Consider the following 23,693-nt stretch of genomic DNA (forward strand, 5'->3'; position numbering starts at 1 on the left):
TCATAATGTTTCTGTAAGAATAATAAAATGGAGGGCTGGTCATTTTATGTAGTATTTGTTATTGTTCAGTTAGGTAGTTTTGGTTGCAAAAAACAGCAAAATGAAACAGAGTCTGATTCAAGTTGATGTAGGGGGTGTATACATTACAGTTAAGGAATTATGTGAAATACAGAAATAAAGCAAAACAAAGCAAAACAGGAACCAATCAGGGCACATTATGAAAATCAGTGAAAAATAGCAGTCGTCAGAATGGCAAGATTGACCATACAAGTGGGAATCTCTGAAGTAGAAGCATAGCTGGACTTTCAGCAGCACACGGTTTGGCTCTTCACTCTACTGAAGGCAGAATTATCATCTGATTATGAGCTGATCCTGTGGTTACATAAGGATTAGTTTCTTATTCCTGCTTTACCACTTATTAGCTGAATGACAGAAGGTTACCTTTCTGCTGTCAAATGACCATGGTATTATTATCTGCTTCTATAGTTAAAAGCATTAAAAGAGATAATCTGTGTAAGAAAAGTATTTGGTACATCACAGTTAATGAACTGTAGAGCTGCCACCTTCACATCCTCTTCCTTCTTTTTCTTCATCATCACCACCCTGACATTAATGTGGTTCATAAATTTTCTATGCTTCTGCTTCTGTCAGTATGTATTCTTACTTATTTCAACATTACCAGTTTAATTAATTTTCATTCAAGTCTTTTCTTCAATTCAAAGTCATGGTTTCCTCATAACCTTACCTTGTTTATAACCATGCACTGTATCCTTTGTGGTTTAGTTTCCTCTGCCAGTGGCCTGATTATCTCTAACTGCCCCAAAATCAAACTCCAAGGAGAAGAATACTTCCTGTTTCGCTTTTCTTTGACTCAAGATTGTAGTGTCAGATCATCCCTTAGTCTGGTCTGTGATTCTTTTAAGTTCAGAGCAGTAACTTGTTGAATCTTGTGGTGTATCTGATGCTGGCCAATAGAGGTTGAGGTGGGTCATTTTACCCAACGGCAATGGTTATGGTGGTCACATGGCTACTACATCTGTATCAGTAGACATAAAAAGTGTTAGGATCAAACAGTTTACCAAATTATAGAACTAGTGGGAGTAGTAAAGCTGGGTCTTGAATAGTGATCTTGTGTCTCCCAACCCAATAACCTCTTCAATAGACTAAATATTCTTGGTAATCTTGAAATGTTTGAGCCATTATAAAATTGCCATGCAAATTACTGGATAATTTTGCTACTTAAAATTTCAAAAAATCCTTAAGTATCAGAATTTAATTATTTATTATTTTAGTGTGAACCGAATTCTATTCCATGTACTGAAAAACAATGTTTTGTTTTAAAATGTCTTTATTATAATTTATAATTGAATGCTCCTGACTTGTTCTTTTTGTTTTAACTTCTTTAGGCTGCTAAGTTGGCTATCACAGTGCAAGCCTTGGAGTCCCAATGGGGGACTCAGGATCAAGACGATCTACCCTGGTCTCCCGGTTGCCAATATTCAGGAGAAGTATTAGCAGAAGACATGATTCTCTTCCTTCTTCACCGTCCTCCAGTAATACAGTTGGTGTCCACAGTTCCTCTCCTTCCAGCACTAACTCAAGCTCAGGTAGTACAGGTAAACGCAGGAGCATATTCCGTACTCCTTCCATTAGTTTCCACCATAAGAAGGGAAGTGAACCTAAGCAAGATGCTACCAACCAGAACCTTAGTATTTCAAATGGTGCTCAATCTGGTCATAGCAGTATGCCAAAACTGAGTTTGGAAGAACATATTAAAACCAGGGGAAGACATTCTGTTGGTTTTAGCAGTTCGCGAAATAAGAAGATAACAAGATCTTTAACAGAAGATTTTGAAAGGGAAAAGGAGCACTCAACTAATAAGAATGTCTTTATAAATTGCCTAAGTTCTGGCAAAAGTGAGGGGGATGATTCTGGATTCACAGAAGAACAAACTCGCCGTTCTGTTAAGCAGTCAACAAAGAAACTACTTACTAAATCCTTTTCATCTCACTATAAATTTTCTAAACCAGTTCCACAGAGTCAATCCATTTCATTGGTACAACAGTCTGGATTCTCATTGGAAATTACACAGTACCAAGAGAGAGAGCCTGTATTAGTAAGAGCTTCTCCATCTTGTTCCGTGGATGTAACAGAACGAGCAGGAAGCTCTTTACAATCTCCGCTGCTTTCTGCTGATCTCACAACAGCTCAGACACCTTCAGAGTTCTTAGCCTTGACTGAAGATTCTGTGTCTGAAACGGATGCATTTCCTCAAAGTGGAAGTATGGCATCCCACTGTGACAACTTTGGCCACAATGATTCTACCTCTCAGATCTCTTCCAATCCTGCTGCTGTTACAAAGACAACAATAGACCTTATGGGAACTGTTCCCTGTGCAATTATGTCTCCTGGAAAATACAGGTTAGAAGGCCGATGTAGCACTGAATCTAATTCCTTATCAGAAACCTCTGCTGCTAATCAGAAGGAAGTGTTATTGCAAATCACTGAACTACCTGTTATGAATGGGAACAACTCAGAGACTCACCTATCAGGTGATATGCAAAGAGAAGAACATGTGGTAGTACAAAATGGTGAAAAAATGTTGGCGACAAGCTCCCCAAGGAAACTTGGATTTTATGAGCAACATAAAGCAATAGCTGACCGTGTTAAAGGGATTCATCCTATTTCAGATTCAAGGATAATACCCTCTTCTGGTGATCATCATATTTTTAACAAAACATCATATGGATATGAATCAAACCCTGCCAAAGGTAAGCTGATTTTCTTTGTATCGTAAATACGAAATATAATTTTCATTCTATTTAATTTTCTTATTCCATCTCATGAATAGAAACCACCTTTTCCTTATTTTTCACTCTGTAGTATTTTTTCTTATTTATAATTTGTTTTAAATCTTTTCTCTACTTGATTTTAAACTTACTTCACTTGTATTACGCTAAAAATGTAATTCAGCAATATCACTCATTTTTCTTAGTTGTGTTGTCCAGATTCTGGCCCTCAGAAGACAGTGGAAAGAAATTAATTTTACTTGGAGTGTGGCTTTATCTAAAATAAGGATTTCTTTTTGTACAGTAAATGGTTTTAGAGCATTGGTATTTCTTAGTCAATGAAATTGATTTTATTTCTTAGTTAATGAAATGGATATATTCCAGCCAAATCACTATAAAAGAAATTTGTATACCTTAAATTCTATTTCCTAGTTTAACAAAACTTGAATTATTAAGTAGAATCTATGTTTCAGCACAGATAATCTCTATCTTTAAATATAATAGGCCTGCAAGCTTTAAAAATACTGTCCTTGGAGCCTGGATACTGTGGTTCTAACCTTGCCTCTGTCATTAAATACCTGTGTAACCTTGGGTACCTGCTCTTTGGTTAAGAATAAAAGGGGGGGGTGGTTGAATTACTCCAGTATGTCATTTAACAGAAAACTTTGTTATTTAATATAAATTTCAGTTAAGAAAACTGTTGAATATATGCCACCTACTGGACTGTATTTGACATTATTTTTATTAATTTTTTTCTCCTGCCACTGCTTCTGCTGTTGCTACTTCTGCTATTCCTATTACTGTTACTGCCAACTAGTTCTCCCAACATAGAATGCTTATTATGTCTCATTTCCCATTCTGTGGACTTTGGATACATTAATTCATCAAATTCTCACATGATTGTAATCGCTACAATTATAGTCACCCATTTTACAGATAAGATAATTGGAACACAGATATGTTAAGTAATGTGTCTGAAGTCACAACGTTAGTAGATAATTGTTTGGAATACAAGCCTTATGAGGCAGGCATCAGTGGTCTCCGTTTTACAAATATGAAAACTGAGACCAAGGGATCATACAGCTGTTACGTGGCATGGTCAAATTACAGCTATCTCAATCCAAAACTCAGGCTCTTAGGGACTAGGCTTAGTGACTTCATGACCCCAGCTCTTTCCAAAACATTAAAAATAATACTAAATTATTACATAAAATTTATAATAAGTCAAGTTATATATTAGAGTGTCAAGAATCATAACATTATATGATTAATCCAATTAGTCTCTCCATGAATATAACAATTTTAAAGTTTTATTTGTTTAAAAGATTTTATTTATTTTTGCAAGAGAGCAAGGGAATGAGAGAGAGAGAGAGAGCGCGCACAAGCAGAGGGGAGGGGCAGAGGGAGAACCCGACTCCCCGCTGAGCAGGGAGCCCGATGCGGGACTCGATCCCAGGACTCTGGGATCATAGACCTGAGCTGAAGGCAGCTGCTTAACTGACTGAGCCATCCAGGTGCCCAATTTTAAAGTTTTAAATGCATGAATGAATTATCTAGCTGTATAATTGTACAGCCTAATATTTTTCACATTTGACACAAGATCATTTTTATGCATCTGCTTACTTTTAAAATTTTTGATCTTGGTAGCCTTTTTTGTACTTATGGCTTTAGTTATATTAATTCTTTAATTATAGTAATAATAAGAACAATGCTGATGATGATATTGATGATGGTCACCTTTTTTTTCTGTGCGCCCAAAAACATGCTAAGGAATTTGTTTGCATTGTTTCATTTAATGTTTTTTTAAAAAGTTATTTTTAAAAATTTTAATTCCAGTATACTTAACATACAGTGTTGTATTAGTTTCGGGTATACAATATAGTGATTCATCAAGTCCTTATCTTAGTGCTCATCAAGATAAGTGTCATTTAATCATAACCAAAATTTTATATGGCAGTTATTACTAATTAAGGATTAAGTCAAATAACTTTATGAAATCACACTGTTAGCAAATGGTGGATCTCAAATTGGAATTTAGACAGTTTTTAAAAGAAATAGCACAAAAATATGGTAGAAATGTACTTATCCTGATTATATCTAATTCTTATTTAGAGATAATCATTTGCCTCAATGCCAAATTGAATGCTATATATACTTATCTCTATGGGAGTATCTTGCTGACTATTAATCTGTTGACTAAGATCCTAATTGTGAGCCATTTAACACATTAAAGTAATTTCGATGAATTTGATAATGTGTTGCTGGTTCTTGGGACATTAGCTGTTTATTCATGTTATCTACAACTTGTAAAAGAGAGGGATAGACAATTAAGCTGGTAATGTCAACAAGGAAAAGACAATAGTATTCTATCCTTCATTATGTGGAGAGGTTCTTGTGCCATTCATAAGGATTTTATAATTTGGAAGTTCAACATTTTAAAACCAGTTAAGTTGGGATGCCTGGGTGGCTCAGTCGGTTAGGCGTCTGCCTTCGGCTCAGGTCATGATCCCAGGGTCCTGGGATCGAGTCCCACATCGGGCTCCTTGCTGAGCAGGGAGCCTGCTTCTCCCTCTGCCTGCCTCTGTCTCTCTCTCTCTGATAAATAAATAAAAATCTTTAAAAAAAAAAAACCACATAAAACCAGTTAAGTTAATGTATTTTATGTAAGAAAGAGTTGCTGTGTACACTAAAGTCCATAATACTGAATTTATTCTGCATTTATAATGGAAGATGTTTAAACTAGTGTTTAATACGTATCTGAATGTCTGAGTTGTATAGTCATATCAAAAATAATAATATAAAGTTGAGCTCTTTATCTGTTTATCTATTCATTGTTGATGGACACTTAGATTGTTTCCATACCTTAGCTATTATACATAATGCTACTATAAACATGGGGCTACAGATATCTCTTTGAGATAATGATTTCATTTCCTTTGGATATATGCCCAGAAATGCAATTCCTGGATCATATGGTAACTTTATTTTTAATTTCTTGAAGAAACGCCATACTTTTTTCCATAGTCGCTGTACCAGTTTATATCCCCACCATCAGTGTATAAAGGTTCCCTTTTTTTCAGTCTTGACACTACTTGTTATCTTTTGACTTTTTACTCACAGGCATCCTAACTGGTGTGATGGGGTATCTCGTTGTGGCTTTGATTTACATTTCCCTGATTATTGGCGATGTTGAACGCCTTTTCATATACCTGTTGGCTATTTTGTATGTCTTTTTGGAAAAAAAAAAAGTCTATTTAGCCTTTTTGCCCATTTTTAAATTGGGTTATTATTATTTTCTGTTGAGTTGCATGAGTTCCTTGTATATTTTGAATATTAACCCCTTACAGGATATGTTATTTGAAAATATTTTCTCCCATTCCATAATTTGCCTTTTCATTTTGTTGATTGTTTACTTTGCTGCGCAGAAGCTCACTTCAAAATAGTCCCATTTGTTTGTTTTTGCTTTCGTTGCTTTTGTTTTTGCTGTGAATTTCAAGAAGTCATTGCCAAGCCTAATGTCAAGCAGCTTACCCCTACTTTTTTTTTCTAGGAGTTTTACACTTGCAGGCCTTTTGTTCAAATCTTTAATTCATTTTGAGATGTGTTTTTTGTACGCTATAAGATGGGGTTCTAGGTTCATTCATTTGCATATGGCTATCCAGTTTTCCCAACACCATTTACTGAAGAGACTATCCTTTCTGCATTGCATATTCTTGGGTCCTTTGGCGAAAATTAATTGCTCATATATGATGGTTTTATTTCTGGGCTCTTTATTCTGTCCCTTTGATCTATGTGTCTGTTTTCATGCCAACACCATAATGTTTGATTACTATAGCTTTGTAGTATAGTTTGAGATCAGGAAATGTGACACCTGCAGCTTTCTTCTTTCTCAAGATTGCTTTGGCTACTTGGGGTCTTTTGTGGTTCTTTTGTAGAATAGTGTTTTTTGTATTTCTGTGAAAAACTCCATTATAATTTTGATAGGGATTGCATTGAATCTGTAGGTTGCTTTAAGTAGTAAGGACATTTTAACAATATTGATTCTTCCAATCTATGAACACAGAATATATTTCCATTTATTTATGTATTCTTCAACCCCTTTCATCAGTGTCTTATAGTTTCCAGCAGAGTGATCTTTCCCTTCTGTGGTTAAATTTGATTCTAAGCATTTTATCCTTTTTGATGATATTATAAATGGGATTGTTTTCTTAATTTCACTTTCTGATAGTTCATTGTTTGTAGTTTGGCCTCAGGTCTCACAAAGACCCTTTTAAGTATGGTGAGCAGGGTATTAATCAAGGTAACATACTAGCAGAGAGCTGAAGGTGATGAGGGAGTAAGATATACAAATATTTAAGAGAAATATAACTGTGCAAAGGCTATGGGGTAAAGGCCGTGGGACTGCAGTGTGCCTGCAACTGCAAGAAGTCCAGTGCAGCATAAGTAGAGTGAAGGAGGAGGACTCAGTAGAAGGTGAAGTTGTGAACAGGTGAACATAGGGAGGCCCTTAATGGGGCAGGGGGACAGACTAGGGTCATATCATAAGGAAACTGATAGGCTATTTTGAAAATATCAACTCTATGACTAGAAGAGTGATCATGACCAATGTCACTTAATGTCTTCAGTGTATCATTCTGGTTACCATGTGGAAAGCAGGCTGTGTTTTTTGGGGGGAGAGAGGCAGGTGGGACTAGGCAAAAGCAGGAGACGGTTTAAGTATTATAGTAACCCAAGCTAGGGTTGATGGAGTTTGGTCCAGGGTATTCATGGGGAAGGTAGTAGGAAGTGATCAGATTCTGTATACACTTTGAAGGTAATAAGGACAGGATTTGCTTATGTGATTTTGTGAGGTATGAAGAAGCCAAGGATGACTATGAAGGTTTTGAGCTTTGAAGTGATTACATGATTAAGTAAACTAAATTTACCACTATTAATTAAAAAAATTTTTTCTGTGATAGAGAGTTTTTGAATGACAGTAAGAGTTTCTCATTTTCTTTCAGTGGAACATTTATAAAAACTACATTTAAGCATTTGTATTAATTTTTATTTATTTATCTATTTTAATAGTTCTTGCCAGTAGCTTCAGTCCATATCGTGAAGGAAGATTTATAGAAAGGCGACTGCGATCCTCATCTGAAGGAACTGCAGGGAGTAGCAGAATGATTTTGAAACCAAAAGATGGAAATGTAGAAGAAGTGAATAGTCTAAGAAAGCAAAGAGCAGGTTCATCATCTTCAAAAATGAACAGCATGGTAAGTATATGCATATACTTGTATTTATAAAATTATGTATGTGACTGGGATATTTATGCCTCTTGCGATGTGAAAATAGACTGACAAAAAAAAAAAAAAAACAGACTAAAGAATAGATACTTCATATTTGAAGGGAAAATTGGTCTCCTTAGTTGATGTCCCAAGTTAGAGAGGCTACGCTTTCACTTGAGACTCTTATGCGTCATGACAGATGATAGCACACCATGATGGTTACCCTTAATTCGTATCTTCCTTGCTTCCATGAAAAGTTTTATATTCTCTCTTCTAGAACAAGACCCTGGGATACGCAAGCTAAGAAAAAAAGCTGATCATCGTGAGGGTACCCTTTGATAACCATTATTTCACACCATCTCTCTACTCTATAGCCACTCTAAAAATGTCCAGTTATAAGCCACACTTATGCCAGTACCACCCACTGACCCCTTGGTGGATCCTACTCTGCCTGTCCTTTACCTAGTCTGCCTGTTCACACAGAATGAGGAGCCTTTGGGGTCAAGACAAAATGCCCATCCAAAGCTTTGACACATTCTAGGTAACCAAGATTCCAGATTCCTTGTCCAAACTGCAGGAGCCTTCAGGTGAGGGTGAAGGTAGTGTGTGTGCAGGGGAGTCAGGTCCTAGTTTGCACTTGGGGGCTGTGGTGTCTTAGAGGCATGTGTAGGATGCTCCTTCACAGTGAGAGATAAAGCCAGGGTGGGAAGAGGTGATGAGTGGACTACCGCCCAGGAGGTCCGGAAGGCCTCAGGTCTCACAAATACTGGGGTGGGCTTGACTTTTGGACTTCTCTTTGCTCACTTTCTCACAGATGTTTCCTTTTTCAGCAGTAGTTTTGATTCTTGATATTTAACAGTGTTTCCTAAAAATGATCTGTCTACCTATTCATGGATATGTGTGAAAAATGCTCAAAACTATGTTACTAGTATATTTTATCTCTATGTATTTTAGATGATTTTGTTTCAAATGAAAATGGGTCATCCGATTTTGACAATTGTGTTGTGAAGAAGTCTTAAGTGACTGAGGCAACACTGAGTGAGAGCAAAACCATTGTGCCTGAAGTTAAAAGTTCTAGCAATTAGGTCAGGTTTGGACAGACCTTAATCTTGGGCAAATCAGTAACTACAAAACAACAAATGATAGTGGACTTTTTGTTTCCGTTATACTAAAAAATGATTGTGTGTGTGTGTGTGTTTATATTTGTACATAGAGAAAGATCCTGTATTATATTTCATCTTTTTTTTGGTGTTGTTTTATTATTATTGCTGTTGCTTTTTTTTTTTTTTTTTTAGAGAAAGAGAGAGTGTTTGTGTGTGGGCTGGGGGTTGTTGGGGGGAAGAGGAGCAGAGGGAGAGAGAGAATCTTAAGCAGGCTCCATGCCCAGCACAGAAACTGACACAGGGCTCAATTCCATGACCCTGAGATCATGACTTGAGCCGAAATCAAGAGTCAGATCATTAACTGACGCCCCACAGTTGCTATTTTTTAAGTGCAAGAACATGTTAAAAAAGATTTCCAGCTGATGCAACATTAAAAGTTATGGATAAAATGACTTTTTATGAAACATTTCTCTTCACAAAATTCTCATTTTTCCTTCATAGAGATGTATTTATATTAATAATTGTACACTATGTATTAGACTTTTCCAAAGTTGGGCCTTTAACATATTCTATCTCATGTTTTTAAATAATATATTTAAATAATTCTCCTTATAACATCACAAATTACGCTTCTTACCAGATCCACTTTCAAGATTTAAAATTTAAAATGTCAGAACACAAAAATGCAAGTTTCTTCTTTTATTTGAGGCTTTTTACAGAATTTTCAAAAAGTGTCCCTGTCCATTGTCCACTAGATGGCAGGGTTACATCATTGCCATGGTTGGGGAAAGGCTGTCATTGTTAGAACAGAAACTTGGTTAAAATATTGTACACGTTCATTGAATTTACAGGTCACACTTGTTGAAATAAATACTGATGCTTGAATTTCCATATGAAACCTATCAAAAATTATTTCATGACTTTACTGTTTTCTTTGGATTTCACAACTTATAGCTCATCCTTTTCATTCACAGTGTAATCATGAATTTAAAATGCATAAAATATATTCTTTAACTCATAGCAATATAAGGAACAAATGTTAGGACTCTTCAGTAATTTTAGTTATATGTTAAAAAGTGACATATATTTAAGAAATTATAGCTTTATTTGTGAATAGTGACACACATTTTCTATATTCCTCTTGCAAAGTAATTCAAGCAAATGTATGTATTTAAGAAAACATTCATGTTCAGTTATTCTTTCCTTTTAGAGCAATAATAATAGTAACAGGTATTTTTAATACTTATTTGGACCAAGGGACTGCTCTTAATGCTTCATGTGTATTATCACATCGAGTCCTTAGTCATACTATGACCCAAGTGATGCTATTATTAATCACATTTATAAAAGAGGACAGTAAAGTACTGAGAAGATAAGCATCTTGCCCCAAAATACAGAGAGTAGGTGGCAAAGATAGGATTTAGATTTGGATTCTACCTGTCTGACTTTAAACCCTAGATGCTTTGTGGGGAATATAATAGATTTAAAATTAATTTTTTTGCATTATTTCCGTGTAATGAAGTTAACACAGTTAAGGCAGCCTATACTTGCTCTAGGTATAGGCCACCATCCTCTGGCGGGGATACAAAAAAGAAACAAAATTTAGTGCTGAATCTGAACTTAAAATGAGGTAGTATTTATTGATGTGCTAATGAATGGTATCAACATCTTTACTGAAAGATATCTCATCTAGAAAGGAACTTTGTCACACAAAAAATTCATATTTAGAAGGAACTCGAGTATTTTGTCTAGTTCATGGGGATTTAAGGTTACCCATAGAATATGGCTTTATTTATTAAGATGCTGAGGGTTTCTGAATGACCAGAGATACACTCTAATAAGTTAGATAGACCACAATTCTAGTGTTTTTAGTGTATTTGTATAGGGATATTTCAGTTTGAAGGGAGAGGGGAGGATGAACATCAGGGGCTCAGAAGAAATTGGAGTTGGCTTAAATTTATTACAGGAAGCTAAAATATATCTGGAAAAGTTTGATAAGCATTCACATTTATTATATATTTTCAAGCTGTTTTAAATAAAGATTTTCCTTCAATTTCCTCTATTGAGTTATTTCCTTGATAAAATGGTATGGTCCAAATATTTTAGAAAGCTTTTCTAAAAATAGGCTCGTTCTTTCTAGGAACTTTCCCTCCAGACTGTGGTATATAAATGAATAAATTTAAGGATATGTCATGGTTTCTCCAACAGTTTTATACAGTGACATTTAAATCCATATGTATTTGCAAGATCACCTTGTTCTAAAAAAATTATTAATATGAGGATATATTCGTATATAATGGACATTCATATGTAATGGATAATACAGAGGCTCTGGCATCCTTACAGCAAGGAAGGGGTTGGAATATATGAATAAGCATAAGCTAGGATATATGTTCACAAATAACTTCCAAATCTTAGTGACTTTCATAATATGGATTTATTTCTCAGTCAGGCTATATGTTTGTTGTGGAAGGTTCTGGGAGTTCTGTTTAATGTCTCATTCTGTGTCCGGGCCATTCAACCAGCTACCATTGCAAATATTGCCTTTTATCATGGCAAAAAGAGATCTCTGGAGGTTCTCATCCCGGTAATAAATGCTCTGACCTGTGAGAGACTCATTTCATTTTCTCTCACAATTTATTGACTAGTTCTAGTCACTTAGCCCAAACTAGCCACAAAAACTCCAAGAAATACAGTCTCTTCCTTGTGTCTGGAAGGTGTAGACCAGATATATTTGGTGGGCACTAATGACTCTCATATTCTCAAAAAATTGAGTGTATCTCAGTTCTTTTAATTAACTGATAATTCCTGTACCCCTAATTTACGTGGAGTCTTGCTCACATGCTTAATTGACATTATTAAGTATATATGTAACTTAATGTCTTTTGCTAATTTTTACCACTAAGGCCCAGCTGCTAATGTTGAGCAGGGACTCCAAGAGGCAGTGGGAAAAGAAGAAAGTACATTCATGTTCAAAGAAACACCTCACCTTTACCATCCACCAGGCAAATGAGCTCCACTGGCCTTTTGGTATATATACTTTCACACTTACATTCTGTTGCATGAAGGTTTTTGAAGCTCAAAATTAAAAGCAAAGGAAAGATGATAATTAGAAGATCTACTTCAAGAAATGTTTCCTCCTAACTGTGAAATCCTAAATGAGACTTCCAAATATGTAAAAATGTTACTGGCTTTTTGAGAGTTAAAATAATGATCTCAGCTTTTGGTTTAACTCATTGTCAAGGGAATTAAAGGTAGTATCATTGCAAGCTACAAGTACATTTAATGAGAAAAAGGAGCCATTAATATTTGTAAGGAAATGGAGGCACACAAATCGTTCTTCTCAATCCTCATAAATTTTCAGAAGGAAAATCACAAGTATCACTCATTAAACATTGAATTACATTTGTTGATAACTAGTATATTAATTTTAGATTAATAGCACTAATCCATAATCCCTTTATTGATTTTTCTAGTTACTAATGATACTTTTCCCATCAATGTACTTCTAACTTGCATCACATATATGGCACCCACTACTTAGTTATTTGAATGAATAGATTTTATTTTACCTATTAGACCACATTCATTTAAATGGAAGTTTTGTACACATTAGCGTTTCTGATAGCATCTAGTATAGTGCCTGATACATAATAAATATGGGTGAATTAAAGGTATAATTGTTGATCAGGTTGTGACATACGCTCATATAGATATGAATTTTGTAGAATCGTTGTATGTGGTGTGCTAATGCACATTTTTTGACATTTTAATTTGTCAAATTACATTTATTTGTCATATATTTGTCAAATACAAATGTGCACATGATTTTATGATCACTGATACAGCTCTGATTTTTGATCCTAAGGATCCTAAGTCCCTGTTCAAGATCATACCAATTATGATATTCTTCCAGTAGAAACATATTTCATTTTAGGATAGTCAGCCTTATGGAATGGTTTCCAGGATCATATTAGTACCACAGTATGGACATACCATACAGAGAGGACAAGAAATAGTCAATTATTTGTAATATTTTTGGATAATTTATTAAAAGTGTATTAAAATATATTAAAAATGTATTAAAATATATATTAAATATATTTAAAAATGTAAGTTCTTGGTCAAATATGTCTAAGGTGATGTTTTAAAACTCCCCTGAATATTTTATCTAGTCACATTCACTTCATTTCTTATAAACTTGCAGACTCAGAATTGACTTTAAAAAAGCTGAACTGTATAAAACATTCCATTCATTTTTTTTTTCTCCTAGTTTTGGGGATGAGTCATTTTCATTTAGAAGCTATCACAATTTGTATGTTTGGTGCACAGAATTATGAATATCTTATTCATAGAGTTAACTCACATCATCTAAAATGACTTGAAGACCAGTTTGAGTAAATAAAGTTGCAGTATCATAATTATTACCACTTCTCTTCATAAAGTTCACATGAGATGTACCTAGCACTTAATTTTTTCCTTTGTGCTTTTTTCCTGAATGCAAGTATCTTAGGCTGTAAGGTCCACTATAACAAAATATCCCAAACATACATGTTTATTAAGAACAGTACATATTTCTGCTTATTGCTGTTTATCAAGAAAATATTTGAGACGGACAGTAGTAGAAGGCAATTTAAGATTCTTTTCTTTAACCATACTACATCTAGGTAACTATAAGATAGTTTATATCTCTTCTAAAAATAAGAAATTGGAAAATAAAGTTAATTTACCTTTTATTCTTGGGGTTAGAATGCAAAAATGACTATTTTATTTTTAATTGGATCAAGTTATCTTAATTTTCTGTGAGATGAAACTATTTTATGCCTTGTTTAGGTAATCCCATGGGCTGGCTAGTTTTCATAGCATGAGAAAGAATATTTATTGATTCAGAATCCATGACAAATCTCTGCCCATCTAAACAGCTGCATGATCAATATATAACACAGAATTGACCTTGAATAAAATAACTCCGTTTCTGAGGGACTAGTCATTGGAATTTGAAGCTTTTACATTATTCTAGTTAAACAATAAAGAAAAAATTATTTTTCTTGAAGTTATTATATTATTTTGAAATTTAAATTTAAATACCTATTAATTTTAGGGGTGCCTGGGCGGCTCAGTCAGTTAAGCGTCTGCCTTTGGCTCAGGTCATGATCCCAGGATCCTCGGATCGAGTCCCCATCAGGCTCCCTCCTCAGCGGGGAGCCTGCTTCTCCCTCTGCCGCGCCCCCTGCTTATGCTCTCTCTCTCTCTCTCTGTCGAATAAATAAATAAAATCTTTAAAATAAATAAATACCTATTAATTTTAGAAAATTAAATAAAAGAAATTTTGACTTCCAAGTTCAAGAAATATACAATTATAATAGACTTGTGCCTGATGGTAAGTGATAATGAACATCTTTTCGTTTGTCTGTTGGCCATCTGTATGTCTTCTTTGGAGAAATGTCTGTTCACGTCTACTGCCCATTTTTTAATTGGATTATTTGTTTTTTAGATGTTGAGTTTTATAAGTTCTTTATATATTTTGGATACTAATCCTTTATTGGATATATCATTTGCAAATATCTTCTCCCATTCCATTGGTTGCCTTTTAGTTTTGTTCATTATTTACTTTGCTGTGCAGAGCTTTTTTTTTAAATTTTATTTTATTATGTTATGTTAATCACCATACATTACAGCATTAGTTTTTGATGTAGTGTTCCATGATTCATTGTTTGCGTATAACACCCAGTGCTCCATTCAGTACGTGCCCTCTTTAATACCCATCACCAGGCTAACCTATCCCCCCACCCCCTCCTCTCTAGAACCCTCAGTTTGTTTCTCAGGGCTTTTTGTTTTGATGTGGTCCCAATAGTTTATTTTTGCTTTTGTTTCCCTTGTCCCAGGAGACATACCTAGAAAAACATTGCTACAACTGATATCAAGGAGGTTACTGCCTATGTTCTTTTCTAGGATTTTGATGGTTTACTGTGTCACATTTAGGTCTTTCATCCATTTTGAATTTATTTTTATGTATGGTATAAGAAGTGGTCCAGTTTCATTTCTTTGCATGTTTCTGTCCGGTTCTCCCAACACCATTTATTGAAGAGACTGTCCTTTACTCATTGGATATTCTTTCCTGTTTATCAAAGACTGATTGACCATATAGTTGTGGGTTTATATCTGGGTTTCTATTCTGTTCCATTGCTTTATGTGCCTATTTTTTTGGTGCCAGTACCATGCTGTTTTGATTACTATAGCTTTGTAATATGACTTGAAGTGCAGAATTGTGATGCCTCCAACTTTGCTTTTCTTTTTCAAGCTTGCTTTGGCTATTTGGGGTCCTTTGTGGTTCCATACAAATTTTAGGATTATTTGTTCTAGTTCTGTGAAAAATGCTGTTGGTATTTTGATAGGGATTGCTTTAAATGTATAGATTGCTTCGGGTAGTATAGATATTTTAACAGTGTTTGTTCTTCTAATCCATGAGCATAGAATGTCTTTCCATTTCTTTGTGTAGTCTCCAATTTCTTTCATCAGTGTTTTATAGTTTTCAGAGTATAGGTCTTTCACCTCTTTGGTTAGGTTTATTCCTAGGTGTCTGATTATTTTTGGTGCAATTGTAAATGGGATTGTTTTCTTAATTTCTGCTGCTTCATTATTGGTGTATAGAAATGTGACAGATTTCTGTACATTGATTTTGTATCTTGTGACTTTACTGAATTTATTTATCAGTTCTAGCAGTTTTTCAGTGGATTCTTCTGTTTTTTTTTTTATATATAGTATCATGTTTTCCATATGACAGCAGCTTAAGTTGAGCAAAAGACAGACAGTGGCAAAAATTGTGGGCATTATGCAAGAAGCATGTATTTGATCCTCCAAGAAACTTGGCAACTGTCAGAGAATCACACATTACCCACCTCTGTCTTGCTCTGTGGCCTCTGCACCTGCTGTTTCTGCTTTTTCTCCTTCAGAGCTTCCTGTGGATTGTGCCTCAGGCTAGTTCTGGTGTGAGAAAAATTTGTAGTGTCAGAGTATGTGTATGCCAGGGGGAGTGGGGAGTATTAAACACTTTAGAAGGGAAGAAAACCTATAAAATATCTTTAGTCACTAAAAATATAAAAAAGGCAATAATTCTTAAAAATGTAGTAAATTAATGAACAACTTTATGATATTTTCATACTTCTTTTTTTCCCCCAAACACCTTTAGTGCCTTCTAATCTTTAATATAAGAATATGCATTTTTTCCCTTTGTTAACCTTGTCTGGAATAAAATATATTGCTTAAAAATCAAAGGCAAACTATTTCTTCTAACATATAAACATGATCAAAATAAACAAATTTACAAAATAGGAATTCTTTTACATCATGCATGATGTTAACTTTTCATTTTAAGCAAGTAGGGTGTGATGAAAGGAACAATGATTTGGAAAAGCTTACCAAATTCCAGTCATTTCCTTCACTTAATAATAATACCTTCTACCTCATAGAGTTATAGAGATCAGATAATATATATTTTATGTGAAAAGTTTCTGCAGATTTTAAAGTGCTGTACCGATGTGAATTATAGTGAATTTTTATTAATAACAAGGGTCAAGCCAGAAACTAAAATAAAAAATAATATTGCCTTTTAAAGTAGTCATTTAGAAAGAAAAAAGTATTTTAAAAGCCAAACTCACATTTAAAATATATCTTAACATGACAGTAAGTTGAGTTGGCTCTTTAAGCCACAACAAAAACAACCCTTAAGTTCTCTATATGTTATTGCTTTATTAGAATAATCTATTTACCTGGTTTCTCATTTGGTTAGTTTTGGAAATGGATACATTTTTCAAAATCAATTTATATTGCTTAGAAAAAAAATAATAGAGAGGTACATTTAAGATTTGCATATTTTACTACATTTATGTTACACTTTAATTAGAAAGTTTACTCGACCTAGTTATTTCTTGATTATGAAATTAAGAAAAAAGCATCTGCCCTTAAGACACTGTCCTGGCTATTAACAAAGAAACTTAATTTGCATCCTTTGCTTTCTTAAATAGTTCTGTGGACATCTATGTGGACACTTACATAATTAATCGCATCATAATTTGATAAATTACCACTTTAAAAGTATCTTCTGATAAATTGCAAGATAATGTTATCCAAAATGGTAATAGGCAGTGACATCAAAGACAAAAAATTATGTTGAAAAAAATAGTGATTTATAGAGTACCTTATTTACTTTAAAACAAATTTTGAACTGTAGTGTATTTAGTAATAGTACTTGTCATAATTTAAGATTTCTGAACCTTTGTGAGAAAACTTCGTAATGCACTGAAGTTTTTGCTCTTTCTTTCTTCTTTCTTCATTCTTTTGGGAGAATACACCCACCAGTAGGGTTTTTAGCTTGACTATTTAGACTATATGGATTTGAATGGGAGGCAAGCAGCTGTCAGATAATTCATATCATGTATTAGGAGCTAGTTGGGGTGAGACAGTACATCTCAGCATGCTGTTCCCTTCAGTAGATTTATGTTCCAAAGAAATGCAGATACATTAATATAAATAGTGATTTTTCAGTGAAAAGAAGATCAACCACCTAGCTATGGTTCATGCATCACAGTGATTCTCTTTCTTTTATTTTTTAATAATAATAACAGTATATAGAAACTATCACTGAGCCAAGTGGGTACGAGAATACACTGATCTTAAAGATTTAACTTAACCCAGCAGTCCACTGGAAGTTGCTATAGCTGAGAAAAAAAGAACTGAAGCAGAGATGCTAGGTTTACATTTAGAAAAAGAGAAAGGGACTATTAATGCATGCTTTTTCCCAATAGCATTCATCTCTCTAGGAAGTCCTGCATAACAAAAGGGAGTTGGGACACCATTAACTTTTATGAAGTGATATACTATGATTTCTTGAAGGGAACTTACTGCTACACAGTTGGAAGCCTGTAAGGTCTGTTAACTGAAGAAGTTCAAAGATAAATCTCTGTTGTTCAGTATATAGTTTTGTTTTCTGTGTTTTGATTCAGTGCAGTGGGGTTGAACATAAAAGTGCTAAAATCTCCAGCTTTTCATGATTCTTTCCTAGTTGTTGTAAGTAGACCATTAAGTAATTTTAAGGAAATCAGAACGCTTGACCCGTACAAATGATTTTTACAGAAATTGGTTTTTGTTCTTATAAAAGAACAACATAAAATAAAGTGATTTCCCAATTTTGACACTGTGGCTTTTCTAAAAGTTACTATATTTATGTAAAAATAATAATTCTTTCAAGATAAAATAGCAAATTATTCTGGTTCAACAAGCAAGTCTATTTCAGTAAAGCAATAGATAAAACCTTCATTAAAAAATACTTTAAAAAATACATTTTTTAAAAAAACAAAACAGAATTGCATAATAAAATCACGATAGAATTGCTTAGAGTACAGCAGCCCAAACTGAAGAAGAATTCAGAAGATAATTCTGTTAAATGGACTTACTAGGTGAGCAATGTGAATTCTCAGTTGAGCTCGGTGCTAGCTATGTGTCCAGGACAAGTGTTAGGTACTGTTTGAAAGGGATGCAGATGTCATGGTGAGCAGGGAGAGGAGGTCTCTTTATTTATGGAGGCTGAATTATACGATATTAAAAAAAAAAAAGGAAAATATTGCTTTTAAAAAAATCTAGATCTTCTGTGAGGGTCATGGAATTCTTACATTTAAAAAATAAGGTTCCTTACTTGCAAGGACACCTAACTAGAAATTACTGGTTCTGTAATCTATTACAGATCTAAGTAATGTATCAAATAGTGAGCAGTCCACTAACAACTCTGAAAAATAGAAATGAGGGGATATAGTTGGCTCTTAATTATTGGTGAAGTAGCACAAAGATTCAAGTAAGAAGAATCCAAATTATTTTGCAATGAAGAAATAAATAAAATTCAGCTTTAAATTTATTCATATATTTCCTTATTTATGTATTTAATTATCATTTATTAATTGATGTTTATGTAATTGATTTTGTTAAGCCCTGGAGATACAGTAAAAGTATCAGCAGGGTCTAGGTCAGTAGGGCTCTTAGGTATAGCAAAACAAAATAGACAATAAATAAATTAGTAGAGTAGGATAGTGGCATAGAGACAAATTAATTCTTGAAAGGTTTCATAGAATAGGTAGTGTCTTAAAAAAATAGTTGCTATAAAACTAATTTTTTTAAAGATTTTATTTATTCATTTGAGACAGAGATACAGAGAGAGAGAGAGAGAGCGTGAGCAGGAGGAGAGGCAGAGGGAGAAGGAGAAGCAGGCTCCCTGCTGAGCCAGGAGCCCAATGTGGGACTCGATCCAAGGACCCTGGAATTCATGACCTGAGCCGAAGGCAGACACTTAACCATCTGAGCCACCCAGGCTCCCCCTAAAACTTTAATTTTTAAAAGTTAAAAACATGACTTTTATACACATGTCAAAGATTTATTCAGATTACTCTGTGAGGGAACCAGTGAAAATTAGGGCTGTTCAAACACTATCTGAGGAACAGGTTATTTATAGGAAGTTTAATAAAGAAATACTAGAATAAGACTGTGTGATTATAAACCTGATTAATGTCTTGCAGTGCAATAAACTCATATTTGAGATTATCTTTTTACAAAAACATTTGTATCTCTATTGGGCATAAATCTGCTTATTAACATGTAACTTCACAGAGTCTGTGCCCTTGATGAACAGCAAATAACAAAATCAAAAGCAGAACAGTCCCCTCGAGAATTATTTAAGCCTCCAATATGACACTGACAAGACATGCAATCATCCTCTTGGCTTTATTCCTAATATTTGGATATTTTTTTCTTAACATTGTTCTCTTAGATCTCAAATATTTTCCGAAGAGTACTGTAACATTAATATTGTATGTTATCGTACTATAAACGTATTACTGTATCATATTTATTATATAATTATTATATTAAGATTATTATTGATCTCAGATAAAAGGCTGATCTGTTTTTTATCATGGACTTATTATTTACATTTGTGCAGTAGGAGATGTTAATTAATTGTGTGTGCCTCCTTGAGCATAGAGTACAGAGTAACTGCTATCTAGAAATGTCATTAAGAAATACAGGACTAGATCTTGTAAAGTTTATTACTTGCTTTTCGATCCTGAGGCTAGGAATCCAAACCTGCCTCTCCATTAAATTTCACTTGTAGTAACTATGAATTTGGTGAATTCCTTTCTTCTGAGGTCTCCAAAATTTGTTAAGGTCCCTGTCCTTCCAGAAAAGTAACTATATTTAAGAATGCAGTTCTTCCCATGAGACTCCGAGACTATATATTTTGAGAACCTGACTTCTGGCTTACGCATATCCAGATCTCAAAGAGTAGCTCTCCTTTTCAGTGGGCACACAATTTTAATTAATTTGAGCTTCCGACTAGATAACAATGACAAAACCCCTAATAAATCAGATTCTCTGTTGTCTTTTACCCAGCAGAGACTAGATCTCCATCATCAACCCCATAGAGATAGTAAATAATCAGACCATTAAATTAGATACCTCACAAATAAGGATTTATTGACCATGTAAAACTATACTCACATATACACAGGTGCTTCCTTGACCATGTGGTTGGAACTGGCTTAGGTCCACTGCTTACTAGTTCCTCACTTTGCTGTGGAAAGGAGCACAGCTGAAGCCATGACTTAACATGGGGTGCTTTCTCAACTACATAGTTGTATCTGGCTTAGTGGTTTGAGACCAGACAGACTCAACAGTTTTGAGGTTTGGTTGTGAAAAGGAACACAGCCCTAACCAGGAGTTAGATAGGAAAGTTAGAATAACAGAATTTGTTAGAAGCAAAAACAAAAGGAACCAAACAACCAAAACCAAACCAAACCAACCAACCAACCAAACAAGACAAATCCATATAAAACCAGGGGAAAGACAAAAACATAGAAAACATAGAAAACACAGAGTGTTAGCAAAGGTCAAATACTGTTGTCACTTGGGAGTCACTTTGGTATCCAAGATGGGCCATCCATGGCCTCAAATGGACTGTGAAGTGATTTCTCTGGCAATGCAGTTTAATTGATTCTGGCATGTGAATCCACTTGGATATCTCAGTGGGTTGTCTAAAGATATAATTTTCAAAAGTTTAAAACATGACTTTATACAAATATAGCTTGGGCAAGAATCAAAGATTTACTCAACTAGTTAATAAGAGAAACTGGTAAATTGGTTTAAAGAGCATTAGAAACTGGGTATTTATAGAAATTTAATAAAATAATGTTAGCATAATATTGCAGAATTGAATACAAAACCAGTTAATGTTCTACAGGGCAATAATCCATTACCAGACAACCAGGTACCATTTGTATCTTTATTGGTTGCAAATCTACAAGTTGCCATGTAACTTCACTTAGCTGCAGCCCTTAATAGTAATAGTAAATAGCAAAATCAAATAATGGTTTAATGTTCTACAGAATTCAGTAACTCTTGGGAGAGCATTTTAAAAATGGTTCAATGTGTAATCATCTTTTTGACCTTGTTTCTAAGTGTTGGATAATGGTACTTAACACATCCATTAAGTGAGCTCAAGAAAACAACAGTTTAGACTTAGAGCAATTCATGAGTAATTGCATCAATGCATAAAGCATATCTGTGAGGCCAGGAGTTTTGGAATAAAGGTGGAATCTTACAGTAGATAGGGGGTAGAGACATAAGGCAGAGCGAGGTCAGAGGGAGTCATGCATTATATAATAAGAATTTTGTAAGAAGTTTTAAGCAGGATAGTGCAATGAAAATGTATGCTTTTTAGTATTATTATTCACCTAATTTTAAATGGATTAATTGAATTCAGTAAGTGGCTGTAGGTTATAGTGATAAATACCTTACATGAAAAAATGACATTTTTTTTATTATTGTGTGAATGCAAAATAGAATATTGCTTTTTGTTGATATTTGAGGTAAATTTTTTATATTCCAATTTGGTTGAGAGACTTCGCTGCTAAATTAAATTATTCTCAGCATTTTGTCAATGCTTCATTTTATTCATTCAGTTATGTATTAAGTTTTACTTTTGCTTGTTTCTTAAAATTGTGAAATTGTGTAATTAAAATATTTCCACTAGTGAGTAATTACTGAATAATTATTAATTTAACAATTAAACCTTTTATGGAGAATAACGATAAAGATATTCCCAGGAGAAAGCAAAGCACCGAGTTATGCCAATTTTAGCTATTTTTCTTTACTTGGCGACTTGTTTACCTTTCTCACATTATAAAGTATATAATTATACTCAGTTATAAAGTACCATAATTTGTTAGCTATCGAAGTCATACAGCCTAATTTATGAACAATCCATTTCCTAAGCAAGCCAATTTCTTCATAATCGCTATCCAGACTGTCAACTTGCATAATGTCCATATAACTTTGTGCACAGGGTGGAGTGAAAAGTGACGCAAGATAATAGGAGCAGTTTATAGAAGCAGAAAATCTTACTGGTAGCAAGTGGTGGTTGTGAATGTAGGGATTGATACTCTTATTGCATTGAAATTAAGTGTTGTTTTGTTTTTTCTGTGTGCTCATTCCAGGATCTGCTACCTTTTTCAGAGTGAATTTTTATTTTAATAAATGTGGTGGACATGAAGGAACAAGGAACCAGAGATGCAATCTATTTGAGCTGATTGCATGATTCTCCTTTAATCAAAATGATGTGCCATGATTAAGAAAGAAAAATTAACTGTCACCTAGGCTTCTTAATTGATAGAAAAGGAGGTATCACACTCAAAATCATTTTCTAAACCAGTTCAGGGAGTGAACTTAAAGACACCAGACAAGGTAATTAATGATGCGTGGATTAGAAATGAAAAATACAAACAACCATGTCTGAAAATAAGGAAGACATAGTGATTATATATAAGCTTTCAGGTCATTATTATTTTCAAATATTTATTATTAGGGTATGTTCATATTTTTTTTCCTGATGCCTTAGAACATGCTTTTTATGACTATTTTACCTATAATTTTCATAATTAAACATTTTATAAATTTTCCCTTCCTTCTCTTTTTTTTAACCCAAATATTTATTCCATAAATTAGTTCATATTCAGGGATAGGGAAATTGGGAGGTTTATATTTATTGGGAGTTTATTATGTATCATGGTTTACATGATCACTTTTCATGTGGGAAGTATTATTTCATGTTTACAACTCTAAGAAGAAGATTCTAAGAGCTCTCTGCACTTATATTGATTGATTGATTGATTTTTTCTTCCAAGTTTTTTTTTTTTTAGTTCCAGTTAGTTGGCATACAGTGTAATATTAGTTTCAGTGTGTAGGATTTAGTGATTCATCACTTACATACATCCAGTGCTCATCACAAGTGCCCTCCTTAATACCCATCACTTATGTAACCCATCCCCCCACCCACCTTCCTCCAGCTCCACTCCCCTTTCTTTGTTCTCTGTAGTTAAGAGTTGGCTTTATGGTTTGCCTCTCTCTCTTTTTCCGCTATGTTCATCTGTTTTGTTTCTTAAATCCCACGTATGAGTGAAATTATATAGTATTTGTCTTTCTCTGACTGATTTATTTCA

The 23,693-nt window shown here is 34.1% G+C and overlaps 1 protein-coding gene across 12 annotated transcripts in view; it reads left to right on the forward strand.

The window, feature by feature from the left end:
• The window catches only part of CCSER1 (coiled-coil serine rich protein 1), a 1,348,832-nt gene that overhangs the window by 149,538 nt on the left and 1,175,601 nt on the right, over window positions 1-23,693 (forward strand). For all 12 annotated transcript variants that reach the window (XM_064584812.1, XM_064584811.1, XM_064584807.1 and 9 more), the window contains 2 exons: window positions 1,407-2,771; window positions 7,857-8,041. In XM_064584812.1, the coding sequence (XP_064440882.1) occupies window positions 1,448-2,771; window positions 7,857-8,041 (1,509 nt within the window). In that variant the 5' untranslated portion in view covers window positions 1,407-1,447. The remainder of the gene's footprint in view (window positions 1-1,406; window positions 2,772-7,856; window positions 8,042-23,693) is intronic.

Source organism: Mirounga angustirostris, unplaced genomic scaffold (assembly GCF_029215605.1).
Source record: "Mirounga angustirostris isolate CCGP_5_RB_7025 unplaced genomic scaffold, mMirAng1.0.hap1 SCAF_2, whole genome shotgun sequence".
Taxonomy (NCBI): domain Eukaryota; kingdom Metazoa; phylum Chordata; class Mammalia; order Carnivora; family Phocidae; genus Mirounga; species Mirounga angustirostris.